Source organism: Neomonachus schauinslandi, chromosome 9, assembly GCF_002201575.2.
Source record: "Neomonachus schauinslandi chromosome 9, ASM220157v2, whole genome shotgun sequence".
NCBI classification, from domain to species: domain Eukaryota; kingdom Metazoa; phylum Chordata; class Mammalia; order Carnivora; family Phocidae; genus Neomonachus; species Neomonachus schauinslandi.
This window is the reverse complement of record NC_058411.1, coordinates 8,955,355-8,970,666: the sequence shown is the minus strand read 5'-3', so window position 1 is coordinate 8,970,666 and position 15,312 is coordinate 8,955,355. Positions and strand designations below refer to the sequence as shown.

The 15,312-nt window shown below is 50.2% G+C and overlaps 1 protein-coding gene across 4 annotated transcripts in view; it reads right to left on the bottom strand.

Moving 5' to 3' along the window:
* Positions 1 to 15,312, bottom strand: part of SYNE3 (spectrin repeat containing nuclear envelope family member 3) — a 52,885-nt gene that overhangs the window by 20,024 nt on the left and 17,549 nt on the right. For all 4 annotated transcript variants that reach the window (XM_021679677.2, XM_044917871.1, XM_044917872.1 and 1 more), the window contains exons 5-9: positions 13,738 to 14,085; positions 10,231 to 10,367; positions 9,014 to 9,188; positions 2,088 to 2,270; positions 1,019 to 1,162 (exon numbers count right to left, since the gene is read on the bottom strand). In XM_021679677.2, the coding sequence (XP_021535352.1) occupies positions 1,019 to 1,162; positions 2,088 to 2,270; positions 9,014 to 9,188; positions 10,231 to 10,367; positions 13,738 to 14,085 (987 nt within the window). The remainder of the gene's footprint in view (positions 1 to 1,018; positions 1,163 to 2,087; positions 2,271 to 9,013; positions 9,189 to 10,230; positions 10,368 to 13,737; positions 14,086 to 15,312) is intronic.

Sequence of the window (15,312 nt, the reverse complement as noted above, 5' to 3'; positions counted from 1 at the left end):
GCTGTCCTGTTTGCCTCTTGTCATGGGAGCTGATCAGGGTGGGGGGCGCCTCTGAGTGGGGGAGCTTGGGAGGGTCCTGGCATGATGGGGCTACCCCACCCCGAGAGCTGCACCATATGGCCTTCTGATGGGCCTCCTCTCAGAGCTGGTGAGATTTTTAAAAGGAGACAAAAATATTCTGGGACGGGGCGCCTGGGTGGCTCAGTCTGTTAAGTGTCTGCCTTTGGCTCAGGTCATGATCCCAGCGTCCTGGGATCAAGCCCTACGTCATGCTCTCTGCTCACCGGAGAGTCTGCTTCTCCCTCTCCCTCTGCCTGCCACTCCCCCTGCTTGAGCTGTCTCTCTCTCGTTCTGTCAAATAAATAAACAAAATCTTAAAAAAAAAAAAAAATTCTGGGACACCAGCCTGGAAGGCATCTCTGGGGAGCAAACTCCCATCTGAACTCTTACTTGATGACCACCTCTCTTTGTGAAGAATCACACCCCAACTTGAGTTTCAAAGCCCCCAAATGCACCATTTTTAATGTCTTCCCAAGAACCCTCTTAATGTATGCATGAGCTATGCTGGAGTTTTAAAATAATTGTATCGCACGCATTTAAAATCTTGCAAGCTCCTTATCAAGCCGATAATTATCAACAGTCAGCTTGTGTGCAGTCTGCATGTGTTTTAAAACATTTATTCTTACTTTCAAAATCCGATTATTTAACTGGACCTCTGTACTCATGAGGAACACTTAGCAAAGCAATTTAAAGAAAAATGAATACACATGTTAGACTTTGGAATCACAGAGTAAACATCATTTTGTTGGGCTCCAGAATCAGCAGTTTGCAGGTACTAAGGGTCTCTCAGAGGCCAGAAACCACCAGATAAATCAGCAGCGATTCAGACGAAAGGTCAGAGCTCAGGTGAAGGGGCTCGGTGGTGGCTGTTTGGCCAGTTCCTGCTGCCGGAGGGGAGCTGCTTCTGGGCGCAGCAGAGAACCCAAGCCAGGCCACTCGGGCCCCACCAAGCCCTTACCTGCAACCTTGAAAGCTGGGCCTGTTTCCCAGGAAGGTCCTGCTGAAGCCCATTCTCAGCTTGGACCCTGCCATGGAGGTCTGAGAGCTTCTTCTGGAGGGGCTTAAAAGCAGCCCCAAAATCTTTGTGTTGGGCCAGCAAGCTCTGCAGAGACACACAACGGGCAGCACAGAAATTAAGAAATTTCCTCACAGGCACCTTGTACAACCTGCCACTCACAACAACACAGCTCTTTCTTCAGCCTTCTCCTGGCTGCCTCATACCTACTCAGGCATCACCCCCTCCAGGAAGCCTTCCTGGAGCCCTTGCGGGGGTTGGACGCCCTCCTTGGAATCACCGTGGGGTCCTCACATGACGGCTGTTCTGCTCTCTAGTACAGAACTACATCTCGTAACACATCCACACCAGATCCCACCAGAAGCCTGTTTTTGTAAATAAAGTTTTATTGGGACACAGCCATGCCCACTCCTTTACAGCTGCTCTCCGGCTCCAAGGGCAGAGCTGGACGAGCTGCCGCAGAGACCCTCTGCCCCACCGACCCTCAGATGTGGGCTGAATGTTGGCTCCTTGGGTGAGACGGATCCCAGATGTGAAAGAAGCTCCCGGTGAGTGCCCGGCCCCTCTCAGAGCCCCGTGAGCAGCTCACACTCAGCTCATGTCTGTTATGTGAAAGAATACACTCCCCATCACCCGCCACCTTACACCTTAACTTCGGGGTCGTCATTCAGAAATGTGTTCCTAATAATATTGGTGTTCAGCTCTATGGTGGTTTAATTTTACAGGCGATTTTCTCTGCATTTTCTCCTTTGACACCCGCCCCCACCCCTCTGGGGAAGCCAGTTCTGTGTGACAGCGATGTGGAAGGGGGCTTGGGGGGGGCAGAGGTGGGGGCGGCAGGTGCCTAGGACACCAGTGAGAAGGCTCGCTTGTTCACTGCACCTGGTGTACAGCCGAGGAGCTGAGGCCGTGGGGACAGAGGGAGAGGGCAGGCCACCCAGCGGCCAGTGGTGCAGCTGAGGCAGGAATGCAGGCCGCCCCCCTCCCTCCCAGGAAGGCCCGGGACACCCACCTGCAGCTTGCTTTTCCTCTGCAGAAGGCTGTTGTGCAGCAGGTCCCGGTCCCGCACGGAGCTCACCACCTGCTCCAAGAGGGCCGCCGCTCTGTCCTGGCCAAAGACGCTCCTCAGCAAGTCTTTCTTCAGCTGCAGCACCGTCAGCTGCTCCTTCAAGCGGGAGCTTTCGGCCAGGGCCGCCTACGGCAGACAAGGCGTCCGGTGAGCCCAGGGCCCCGGCAGGGCAGGCCCGGGCTGGGAAGCTGTCCAGGAGCGCATCTGTCCTGCTGCACGTGCCCCGCGGGACGCACGCCTTTGTGCCGGGGGTGGAGGCGGCGGCAGGGTGCATCAGGGAGGCCCTGCATTTCAGGGTCAACGCAATTGCTCTCTCGCCCCCCACTTCCATCTTATCACCAAAGTCTGGGCAAGAACTCCACCTCCTCCCTAGCCACCCCCACTGCCACTGTCCGGTGATCCTTTCCTCAGTTACACCCCCCCCCCCCGCATCGCCGACAGCAGTGGGACTACCCCTGGGGGTGCTGTTTAGGACATTCTGAAGGGGCTAGGGGCCTAGGGGAGCATGGTCAGTGGGAATTCAGGAAGGCCCCCCAGAGGAGGTGACACGTGCGTGGAATCGTGATGTGTAGGAGCTTGCCAGGTGAAGGAAGGACCTAAAGGAGACTTATGTGATGAGTAGCTGGCTCCCACGCAGCCGGAACTCAGCACAGCCCAGGTCCCACCTCCTCCAGGAAGCCTGCCCTGACCACATCTCCAGCCTACACTCCCTCTTCCCGCCCCAAAGCCCTGGGCCGAGCCTCGGGTTCCTGCTGCTTAATTCGCTGCTTGGGGTAAGCACGTCTTGCTGCTCTGAGGGCCCAGGGGCCCGGAGGCCAAGGGTCTTGTCTTTAGCTGGCCAGAGTCCTTCCATTTTATACGTGTGATGTTGCTGAGATACTGAGCTAGCTACAGAGCTGGGAAGGAAGAACAAAGACCCCCAGCCAGGTAGGTAACTATAATTCAGGGCACAAAGTGATCATTTCCCTTAAAGTTTCGACGGAGCCCTATGGGTGTTCAAGGCAGAGCTGAACACTCCTGGTTGGGGAAATCTGAGAAGGCTCCCTAGAGGAGGCAATTTTGCCAGCAGCCCTGGGAGGGCAGAGAGAGTCCCCGGAGGAAGGGCAGCACAAACATGGCAGACACAACTGAATTGGTTTAACCTTCCCACGAAGGCATGTGGCTTGTGATCAGCCAGAGAGAGGACAAGCCTCTTTAGGGAGAAGGTGCCCTGCACTCCCTTTTCAGCAAACCTGGACACAGGAGTTAAGAATTCGGCCTGGCCATCGTGAGTGTGAATTCCGTACTAGCTGGGAGGCCTTGGGTAGTTCTGAGACTCAGTCTCCTTATCTGCAAAAAACAGGTGTAGTCACACCCAACTCATGGGGCTGTATGAGGCTGACATGAGGGGAGGCCTAGACAGCATTTAACATGGTGCACATCCCACAGCGAGCACACACTAACAGACGGCCCATCTCTGCTAGGGTCATTACACCAGCTCTTACGGGATGAACTGTGTTCCCTGCAAAAAGATATGAAGTCTTAGCCACCATCCCCCACAACTACCTCCGAATGTGACTTTATTTGGAGATAGGGTCTTCACCGAGGTAACCAAGTTGAAATGAGGTCACTAGGGTGGACCCGAATCCAATGTGACCCATGTGCTTATTAAAAGGGGAAATCTGGACCCAGACACACACACGTGGAGGGAAGAGAAGGGGAGAAGCTGTCCATGTGACCACAGAGGCCGAGATTGGAGGGATGGGTCTACAGGCCAGTGAACATCAACAACCACCAGCAAACACCAGGAGCTAGTGGAAGCAGGGAAGGCTTCTCCCCTAGAGGCTTCAGAGACGCCATGGCCCTCCAGACACCCTGATCGTGGCCTTGCCGTCTCTGGACCCATGAAAGAATGAGGTTCTGTTGCTCTAAGCCACTGAGTTTGGGCACTTTGTTACAGTCACCCCCGGAAACGAATATTTCAGCCACGTCCAACATTGGGACCTAGTGTCTCAGTTCTGGAGGAACTTTGCAAGTCCATAGGCTACTCTGAGGCTAGGTGTAGGAGCTGAGCCAAGACGTGTAGGAGCTGAGCCAAGACATATCGGGCTGGCAGCTTGAGCTTAGCCCCTGAAAGCCATCCTTCCTGGGAAAGCCTGGTGAGCGTAATCCAAGACATGATCCCAGCAGCAAACAGCATTTAAACATGGACAAACCCAGTCCTGCCCACTTTTCCAAAACACTGCTCTGCGAAACTCCTGTCCTGGGAGTCCTGAGTCACATTCTAGAAAGACAGTACCTCTCCCTCCTGCCTGGTACAGGTCCTGGTTAGCTTTCTGCTCCAGTGAGAAGGACAGGATGGAAATGCAATTGTGATCCAGCGGGAAAAGCACCTGCCGCCAAGTCAAACATACCGGGGTCAAAGCCAGCCCTGACACTCAGTTGCTGTGTGACCTTGAGCAAGTGCCTTCCCCTCTCTGGGACACGGTTTCCTTAACAGTCAAAGGATAATAATAAAATTGTCTTGCCTTGCCTGCTTCATAAACCTGTTCCCAGGACCCAGTGTGAAAGCAGGAATAAGAATATAAGAGGAGAGGCTAGAACCCACCATTCTGGCCTCAGCTCTGCCTCTCAAGTGGCCTGACCTTGAACAAACGCCCTAACTTCTCCCTGGCTCCGGTCCCTCATCAGCAACATGAGGAGGAAAATGATGGAAATGGAGATCAAAATCTGTGTACATAGGTATTCAACATATACAACTGATGATAAGGAAAACTGGAAACAACCTAAATATTGTAAGAATGGAAAAGCATATTATGCAGCCATTTAGAGTGATGACTTTTTGGAAACATTTTATCTTTTTTCCTTAAATTTGTAGTTGAAGTATAATAGACATATAACATTATATTGGTTTGAGATGCACAACATAACGAGTCGATATTTGTATATGCTGCAAAAATGATCACCACAATAAATCTAGTACCATCCGTCACCATAGAAAGTTAGAATTATTTTTTCCTAATGACAATGAGAACTTTTAAGATTTACTCTTTGGGCAATTTTCACTATGCATTACAATATTGACAATAGTCACCATGCTGGACCTGACATTCCCATGACTTATTTATTCTATAACTGCAAGTTTGTACCCCTCGGACCCCCTTCACTCATTTTGCCTACCCCCGACACCCCGCCCCATTGGCCACCATCATTCTGTTCTCTGTGTCTACGAGTTTTGTTTTGTTTATTTTTGAGATTCCACATAGAGGTGGGATCGTGTGGTATTTGTCTTTCTCTGCTTGACTTATTTCACTTAATATAATGCCCCCAAGATCCATCCATGTTACTGTAAGTGGCAAGATTTCATTCTTTTTTATGGTTGAGTAGCATTCCATTATATATATGAGATATATATATATATATATATCACATCTTCTTTCATCCATTCATCCATCAGTGGACACTTTGGTTGTTTTCAGGCCTTCACTATTGTAAATAATGATGCAATGAACATGGAGGTGCAGATACCTTTTTGAATTAGTGTTTTTTGTTTTCTTTAGATAAATACCCAGAAGTGGAATTGCTGAATCATAGGGTAGTTCTACTTTTAATTTTTTGAGGAACTTTCATACTGTTTTCCACAGTGGCTGCATCACTTTATATCCCCACCAACAGTGCACGAGGGTTCCCTTTTCTCCATATCCTCACTAACACTTGTTATTTCTTATCTTTCTTATCTTTTTGATACTAGCCATTCTGACAGGTGTGAGGTGATATCTCATTGTGGTTTTGCATTTCCCAGATGATGAGTGATGTTGAGCACCTTTTCATATGCCTGTTGGCCACCTGTATGTTTTCTTTGGAAAAATGCCTATTCAGTCCCTCTGCCCAGTTTCTGCTGAAAAATCTGCCTATAGTCTCCTGAAGATTCCCTTGTACGTAACACATTATTTTTCTCTTGCTACTTTTAAGATTCTTTAAGTTTTGACATTTTAATTATCATGTGTCTCGGTATGGGTCACTTGGGGTTCATCTTATTTGGAACTCTCTGAGCTTCCTGGGCCTGGATGTTTGTTTCCTTCCCCAGGTTAGGGAAGTTTTCAGTCTTTACTTCTTCAAGTAAGTTTTCTGCCTCCCTTTATCTCTCTTCTTCTGGGACATCTATAATGCAAATGTTATTCTGTCTGATGTTGTCTCAGAGGTCCCTTAAGCTATTTGCACTTTTTAAAATTCTTTTTTTCTTTTTGCTGCTCTGAGTGTGCTCCAGTACCCTGTCTTCTAGATCACAGATCCCTTCCTCTGCCGCGTCTCGTCTGCTCCCGAACCCTCTAGTGTATTTTTCAGTTCAGTCACTGTATTCTTTGGTTCTGTGACTTCTGTTTGGTACTTTCTTGTATTTTATTTTATTTTATTTTATTTTTGTTGAAGTTCTCGTTGTGTTCACCCATTCTTTTCCCAAGATCAGTGAGCATTTTTATGACCATGACTTTGGACTCTTTATCAGGTATACTACTTATTTCCATTTCATTAGGGTTTTTTTTTTTTTTTTCTGAGGTTTTATCTTGCTCTTTCATTTGGAACATATTCCTTGTTTCCTCATTTTGCTTAGCAATCAATGTATGTTTCTATGTATTAGGCGAAGAAGCCACCTCTCCCAGTCTTGAAGGAGTGGCCTTCTATAGGATATTAAACTTATTGTTCAACCTTGCTCTAGCTCTTGGTTGTCTCTGAAACTTTTGTGCTTGTCTAAGCAGCCTGTTTTTGTTTTTTTTTTTAAAGTAAGCTTTATGCTCAACATGGGGCTTGAACTCATGACCCTCAGCTCAAGAGTGGCATGCTCTACCGAATGAGCCAGCCAGGCACCACCAGCCTAATTTATTTCTAATAGCTCCCATTGTTGAGGGAGTACCAAGACCTGCCAGTGTGTGGGAAAAAGGAATCAATCAACATCCAGTTTCAGGCTGATTAGAAGCCAGACTCTCAGGCAACAGCTCTTATGTGAATATATATAGTTCTGTGGGACCGCAATTGTAAACCTTGCTGGTCTCCAGGCCAGGTGATCTGGAGGTGTCTGTCCCCTGTGCCAAGAAAAAGCTCAGATGTGCCAACTAAAAATATCAGAATATACATCTATATAACATGATCCCAAATATGCGAAAATTGTCATGAATTATTTAAGGCTTCTGTCTACTGGTGACCATATTGCATAGAAATGGCTAGATGGATTTTCATCAGATATAAAGGGTATGGTATTACTTGGGATTGTCTGAGCTAAAATTGATTTTTCTGACACATGTAAAATCCTCAGGGCTCCCCAAAGTGAATTTTACATGTGTTGAAGGGCCTCCCCAGAAATACCAGGTTGGATAGAAAATGTGATGTTGTGTCCCTCCACGTGTTAACAGTGGTCCTAAGGGCTTGTGGGATTTGGGGCGTTTTTTGTTTCCTTCTTCACAAATCTTTACATCTCCAAGCAGGCACGACTTTCATAACCAGAATGAAAATTAATATAAAATGAGGCTTATAATCTGATACTCTTTTGTGTCTCCTCCCACTCAGTATGTCTTAGACTCGCTGGACCTGAAAGTATTTTATGGACGTCAGAGCTCCACAGGATACCATCAGGCAGTGTTGACAGGCTAATCAGAGCCTGCCTGTTGATGGGCAGTTGTGGTAGATGCCACCGTCTCCTCACCCAACATTCATTCCTCCTTCTTGTTCACCCAACAATGAGCAGTGTGTCTAGATGGCAAAGTGCCCAGTAACAGGTGTCGAAATAAATTTCTAGGGTCAAGATGGGGCTGCTTCCACCCTGGATGCCAAGCAACAAGTGAAACTTCCAGGTAAGTTTTGAGTTCTCGTAAATGCTCTGCTTGGCCAGAAATGCATTGTATCTAGTCTGTGATCCCCAAACATCAAGCCAACTCTCGGCCTTCTCAACCCAAACAAGGCTGGCCATTGGCCAATCAGATATTTTCTATCTGTTTTTTCCTTGTTCTTTATTCCGTATCCTTTGAAACCTTCTGGCCGTCTGCCCCATTTTGCAGTTCTCCAAAAGGAGGCTGTCCACTTCATGAAGTGTTAAATAAAGTTTGTTCGTATCATCTAAATTGTCTTCTTTGATCACATTTTAACACAGGGTTATGTCTATAATCCATACAAGCTGGTCCTGGCAAGCCCATCATTCTCAGCCAGTGATTGGCCGAGGGACAGTCATGTGACCTGGCCAACACTAGGTAAGGAATCTGCTTGGGCTTCTGGGAAGGAGGGTTTGCCTCCCTGTTCAAAATGGTGAATAGAGAAAGCCCTTTTTGCCCCCTTGCTGTTCCTTCTTGAACAAGATGTTGTTCATGTGAAGATGCAAGCTTGCTGTGGTGGCAGCCATCTTGGGGCCATGAAGGGAGATGCGGCTTGGAGCTAGAAAGAGCCTGGGTCCAAGAAGATACTGCTGAGCTATCAAGCCAGCCCTGAACCACTGGAAGCCTCTGGATTTTAAGCTGCCATTGGTCAGAATTTCTGTCACTTGTCACATGCATCCTAACTGATACACATGCAGTAAAGGTAATGGCCTCACATGTTCTCCCTTAGAATTGCTCATGCTTCCCCCAGAGGACCATCTGCAGGAGGATCCTAGAGGGAAAGGGTGTGGGAGGGTCAGTACAAAGTCCTGCGGTCCACCCAAGAATTGAGGATGACCTTTGTCACTGATAACATTTCCTGTGCCAACTCAGGACTTGCCAGGCAGATGCAGCGAACTCTACGCAGATTCCTGGAGCACCCAGGAACATGCCTGTCCCTGGAAGTCGGGCTACAGTGTCATGTCTGGCTGGGGGCCTCCCTCCTCCTCCCTGCCCCCGCACTGGTCAGCCCTCCTGGCGGGACCCGGTTACCTCGATCTGGGGCAGGAAGGTGTGAATGGAGGGCAGGTCTGGCAGGCTGGCGGTAACATCCAGGAGCCTCTGGGCCAGGGCCCTCCACAGCTGCAGATCCTGCAGAGGCCGCTGGAAACGCTGCCACAGCTCCAGCCCTGTGGCATTGCGAAGCTTGGTGCTCTTCCCCTTCATGCTGCAAGGGGGATAAAGGGGTCAGTTCAGAACTGAGGCCTCTACCGGGACCCCGAGGGAGCCCAGCTCACTATCCCCATGGTGGGCTCTCCCCCATGGTGGGCTCTCCCCCATCCACAGGCTGCTGGGAGTGGCCACGGGGCCTCAGAGGTCTTCCCCTCTGGATTAACGTGCACTGGAAGTAAGCCAGTTCTCAGACAGACTTGCAGCCCAGCCTCATGACGAGAGAATCTCAAGCCTCGAAGAGGAATCATGGAGCCCCTAGCCTGGTACTGCCTATCCCCAGGCACCTCGCAGGAGCTAAAGCAAAATCGAAGAGACCATCACCCTGGGCCTTAATAATTTCTAGAAATAATCTCTCAACTACAACTTCCAGTCATAGGGAGCCAGCACATAAAACCTCAACAAGAGAAGCTGGATCCAGGCCCCTGCTCCGAGGTATAGACACACAGCAAGGGGGAGCCCCCCAAGTTCATCTGGAAGGAAGCTCTGTATCAGGCGGAAGGACGCAAGGTGCTCTGGATACGTGGACAGTTGCGCTGTGTTCACAATACCTCTGAGGCTCATGGAGCAAAAATAGCTACAGGTTGCAAATTTACACTGTGCTCAGCTCCAGCGCGGGTGGATCTTTGATCTGCTGGTGTTTGCTGAGCTAGGCCACTGGAGCCCCGGCTCTGCCTGAGCCCAGGGGCCGAGGCGGAGGTAGAGGCTGGTCTGAAGACAGGCTCGGATGCTGAGTCAGCACCATCTGCAGGCAGCGGGGTGGTGTTAGTCTATTGAAGAGCCCTCCCTTTGGGCCATTAAGTGGTGGACGCCTCCCCACTGTGATGCTACACAGAGACGGGATGGAAGTCGGTGAATGAGCCACGCCACATGGAACAAAGCTAAGTCCAGTCCTCCTTCTGGGAACAAAATGCCAGGGGTTGAGGGCGCCAGAATTATTTTAGAGTTACCAGGTGTGATGGCCTTCGATGAGGTCAGAAGACCCTTTGAGCGTGAGGTTCAAGGCACAGCCCGAGTCCCACCTCCCTCAGCCCGGGTACCTCTGGAACTCCTGGAGGGCAGCGACCACGCTGTCGGAGAGAGGCTGCGGGTTACGGGAGAGGGCGATGAGCTCCTTCAGCTGGGCCTGCAGCCGGGCCACCCGGGGCTCTTCGGCCACCAGCGCTGTCCGCGTCGCCTACGACACAGGGACGAAACCAGAGGGGCGTGGGAGAGTCAGTGACCGGGGGACGAGTGTGGCAGGTGGGAGTGGGCTAGCCTGGGAGAAGCCCGTCACCCAGGGCAGGGACTGGGGTCTCCGGAAGCTCAGCCCCGCTCTCCCGCTCTGTGCCCTGACCTTGGCATTTGCTCTCACCAAGCTGGTTTTTCTATTATCACTGACCTCAGTGTTGTCCTGAAGGCCCGCACCTAATAATACAAAGAACGAGTATCTTGGGAACTCTGCACCACGCTGAGTGCTCTGGGTGTCCCATTCACTGAAGCTGGGCAAAGACCCTAGGAAGTAATTCTCTGTGTCCCCATTGTATACCCAAGGGAACTCTGGCTGAGAGTTTCCTGACGGTTGCAGGGCAAGTAGACAGTGGACCTGACATGGGAGCTGGGCCCTCTGGCTCTTAGACTCTGCGGCACTAAAGGAAAATAACAATCTAAGGTGCGTTGTGAATCTGGTTCGTGTTATTGGCAGGCCGAGAGGATATTTCCCCTGAGCACTCCCGAACCACTCCACTCGCTGGACTGCATTCTGACACCAGACACAGCCCTTTCCTGCTGTCCTAGGAAGCGTGGAATTTGACCTTGACCTTGACGCTTGCAGGGCCCGAGCTCAGTAGGAGGTGAGATGGGGTAGTGGAAAGGGCTGGGCTTTGGCATGACACAGGCTGTCCGGGAAACCCCCTCGACCCCTTCCTAGCTGGGCAAACCTTGGGCTGTTCCCTCGTTGGTAAAATGGGGCCACCCCCTTGACCAGGCACTGGGTACAGAGCAGGAGCCTAGTCGTGCCCCTCCCCAGCTGCCCCCCACGCAACCTTGAGCCTTGGTCCAGATCCTCCACTCACAGGGACTAGTGAACCAGCCAGCCTCAGTCTTGGGCGAACCACAAGTGAACTGGGACCAGTGTGGAGCTCAAGGGCGCAAGCTCAGATGGATGGGAGGCAGCCGCTAGGGGCAGGAGGGAACACCGTATGGGCAGCGGGATGCGGAATCTGTCCACATTCAATCATGAAGCAAATGTAATGAAATCCGTACAAGTTTTCATAGAAGAGGAAGACACAACTGGTGTGCGTGAACTTGCAGTTTCCAAACCATTCACGAGTAAGCCCCGCACACCTGCTCCCAGGAAGGCTGGCCACGCTGTGGACAAGAGACACTTGGCCTTCTGCACCCATGATGTGGGCATCTTGAGTTTCTGGATTGCTGGGGTGCCCGGGAGGGGGGCCGTGTGAGGCAGCTGTGGTCGACGCTGCGTTAGCCACAAAACCGCTCTGATTTCAACCTCAGGCACAAAAAGTCTCCCTGAAGCCAATGAATGGTCCTGCCTGGTCTGCAGGGGGATGCCACAGATCACTCCCTGGCCCTGTTCTCTGTGGGGGAGGGTCTCGGGACTGGGACCGAGAGATCAGGACATCACGGCCAGCCTGAGCTCCGATGTCCTCGCTCCTGGTCCTTGCCTCTCACTGTGCTAATTTGCTAAAGCTGGGAGTCTGAGCTGTTACAGCGGGTTAGAAGCATGTGCTCTAGAGTTAGACTGTCTAGGTTCAAGTTCAAATCCCTGCCTCCACCTGTAGGGTCATAACCACAGGCAAGTCTTCAACTCATGAGTGCCTCAGTTTCCCCATCTATAAAAGGGGATCATGGCAGTGCCCCCCGCCCCAGCAGAGGTTTGTCCAGCACTCAGCACATTGCATGCCACGTAAATAATAACCGGACTGTGTCGGTTTGAAGGTGAACACGTGGCTCTTTCACCTGGGGTCCTGACACTACCACCTTCTCTGAAGTAGGCCTGTTTCTCAAAAGAGGGAACAGTCCACATTTCCTTCTTGGTGCAAGATGGGATACATGCCCTCTACCTTTCCCCTGCTCTGCTGGGCCACGGCTGCTCCCGGCCGAACCAGGTGGGTTTCGTGGGCCTTGTCCCAGGGCACCCCGCCACTCCGAGGGCTGGGTTGGAGCAGGTCAGCTGTGTGTGTGCCTGCTTCCTCCTACAGAACGCATAGTAAGTGCAAACAACAACCGTGTGAATGCTCCCCTACGAACAAAAGTCAGAAATTCCACGCTTCCTTTCATTGATTGTGGTTAGTCACAGCTTGACTGTAATTGAGAAGACACTGGAACCAGGTGGGGCAGAGAGTTCGTAGGGAGGTGGTCAGCCTCCTGCCTCAGGACAGGCTTCCTGACACACAGCCGGGCGCAGGCAAGAAGCTCTCATGATGGGACAGAGGCAGGGCTTTCTAGGCTTTCCCTCCCGACTTTGTCCTCTTTGAGAACCGGCTTTGGCAGGTGCTATGCCAAGCACTTGTTAAGCTTTCATGGGTTCATTCCTGTTCTGCATACAACTGAGGTTTAAAGCACCTCTCCCAGGACCACGCAGTTAGCAAGGAGAGAATGCTGGACATGCACCCAGGCAGTCTGACCTGAAAGCCCCCGCCCTTGACCCCTGTGCTCTCCACCTCCACCTGCGCTGAGGTGGACAGTCCTAAAGAGGAAGCACGTTCCCTCTGGGCAAAGGTGGTCGCTGCAGTGGAATCTGGGCTGCTACGAGGCTCAGTGAGCCCTAAACACTATGTGCCTTGTTTCTACCCACACAAAAATATTTTTGCAGATGGGCAAGCATTAGAAGGAAGAGAAAAAACAGAACAACAATGCAGACTGGAGGTGGGATCTGGGTAGTTTTTCTTTTAGACATTTCCCCTAATGGCGCTAATGTGGAGCTAACCCAGTGAGTTAGTAAGTAAAGATAGGAGTGGGGGAGGATGTGAATCCTTATTTAGAAATCTCTCTGTCCATAAGTCAGACCTCCTGAGTGTGTACACGGGTGGGAGGAAGGCGAATGCACTCTGACTGCATGCTGTGTCTGGGTGGGAAGCCACCCCACCCTCCCAGGATGGGCATTGTCTGCTGGGTCTCCCCCGAACCCCATCATCTCTACACTGAAGAATTTTCCCTCTGACCTAACTCTCCCTACTCTGGGCTCAGGAAGTCCACCCCACATCCCACCACTGGGCAAGGGAATGGCAAACTCAAAGCCAATCCACCTCTGGTCTTATTTACCCTCTGACTCATCGTTTGATCCTGGGGATGTTGGGGGTGGGGGGAGTGAAATCTCTCCAGGCCTCAGTTTCCTCATCTGGAAAATGGGTACAAACACCTAACTTGCGTATTACACCCAGGGAACTCAGGTTACCAAAGATCCAGGGAAACCAAAGTGAGTGTACTTAAGGCTTAGCTTGATTCACGCCCCCTGCCTCCCCAGGCAAGGGAGCTCCAAGTGGTGAGGCCCTGAGGCACACAGGGCACCTGGACAGTCCATGTCTTAGCCAAACGCTGCTTACCGAGTAGAGTCTCCAGCGGGCCACCAGCTCGTCCTCGGTCCCCGCCTTTGCTGCGGGCTCCAGGGCCTCCTTGGCCAGCCTCTGGAGGTCCTTCCTGAACTCTCCCAGCTCAGCCTCCAGCTGCTGCCACTGCTGCTCACAGGCCCCCATGGACCTGAGCAGGCCCTGCAGCCGCTCCTCCTCCTCCTTCCAGAGGACGCACAGCTTCTCCAGAACTCTGCGCATGTCCTCCAGTCCCTCGGTGATCCTCTCTGCACCCAGAGGAGAGGTGTTCTGGATGATGCCCACAGCCTGTTCCTCCAGCCTCCTCAAGGACTTCTCACCCTGGGGAAAGTCATCAGCGATGTCCTAAAGGGGGCAGGGGGGTGGGGCGGAGACGGAGAAATGCATGAGGGGAGAGAGAAAAGATCTGCTGCATTTTCCCGAGCCCCGGGGAAGGTCATGCTAAACACCCATCCCTGATTCCCAGGTTAGAGTCCAGGGCGCCTTTCCAAGGAGTGGACTGTCTGCCTTCGTAGCATTGACTCGCAAGGTGAGGACAGAATTCCCTTCCGGTGTCTTTTATAGCCATTTGATTAAGTCAAGGAGAAAATCTCTGTTGGGTCTATCTTTAACCCTCTCTGACGTTTGTTGATCTTCCTTTTTAACGAGGACGGAGGCAGCCTCAGGCCTGGAGCCTTCGGCTGGCAAAAGTATGGAGCCAAAGAGAGCCTAGTGACCCCATTTGGTTTCATTATATTTATTTTATGGTTCTCTACAAATTAGGAGTGAGTGCTGGTTTTCCATTCATGACAATGATGTAAATTTTCCTTTCAAATAAAATATTCATCCACTTTTAATTAAAAAAATTTATATAAACACCTTTAAATCTATTTTGTTTGAAAGTGCCTTCAAAATATTTCACTTTTTTATTGAACTGTCAACGCATGGAGTCAAGTATATAGATCCTAAGCACTACTGTTCAGATGGTTTTGAGAAATATTCACACCTGTGTAGTCCACACTGTGATCAAAATGTAGAGCATTTCTAATATCCCAAAAGCTTCTAGAACTCCACATATCTGAAATCATAGAATATATTAGCTTTGGAAACTGGCTTCTTTCAGCAAAATGCCCTTTAGATTCTTCCATGTTGTTGTATATATTAGTACTTTATTTTTTTTATTGTGAGTAGTATTCATATATATATATATATATATATATATATCTCCTGTTCATATATATATATATTCATATATATCTATATCTATATCTATATCTATATATCTCCTGTTCCACGATATGCTTATCCAGTACTCTGCTGATTAAAATCTGAGTTTGCTTTCAGTTTGGGACTATGACAAATACGGTCTGATGAACATTCTCATACTAGTCATGTAAGATGTTTTTGGGTCATTGTTCACTGTTTTTTTTAAAAAAGAGTCACCTTAAGTACAAATATGAAATAAATGGTACAGGGGCTGTATATCTATGGCAAAACTTATAATGTGGTCCTTGAATTACTGACGGTAACTAACACTCCCTTTACAGAGGACGTCAGAAGCTCATTCAAGGTCACAGCCATTCAGGAAGGCCA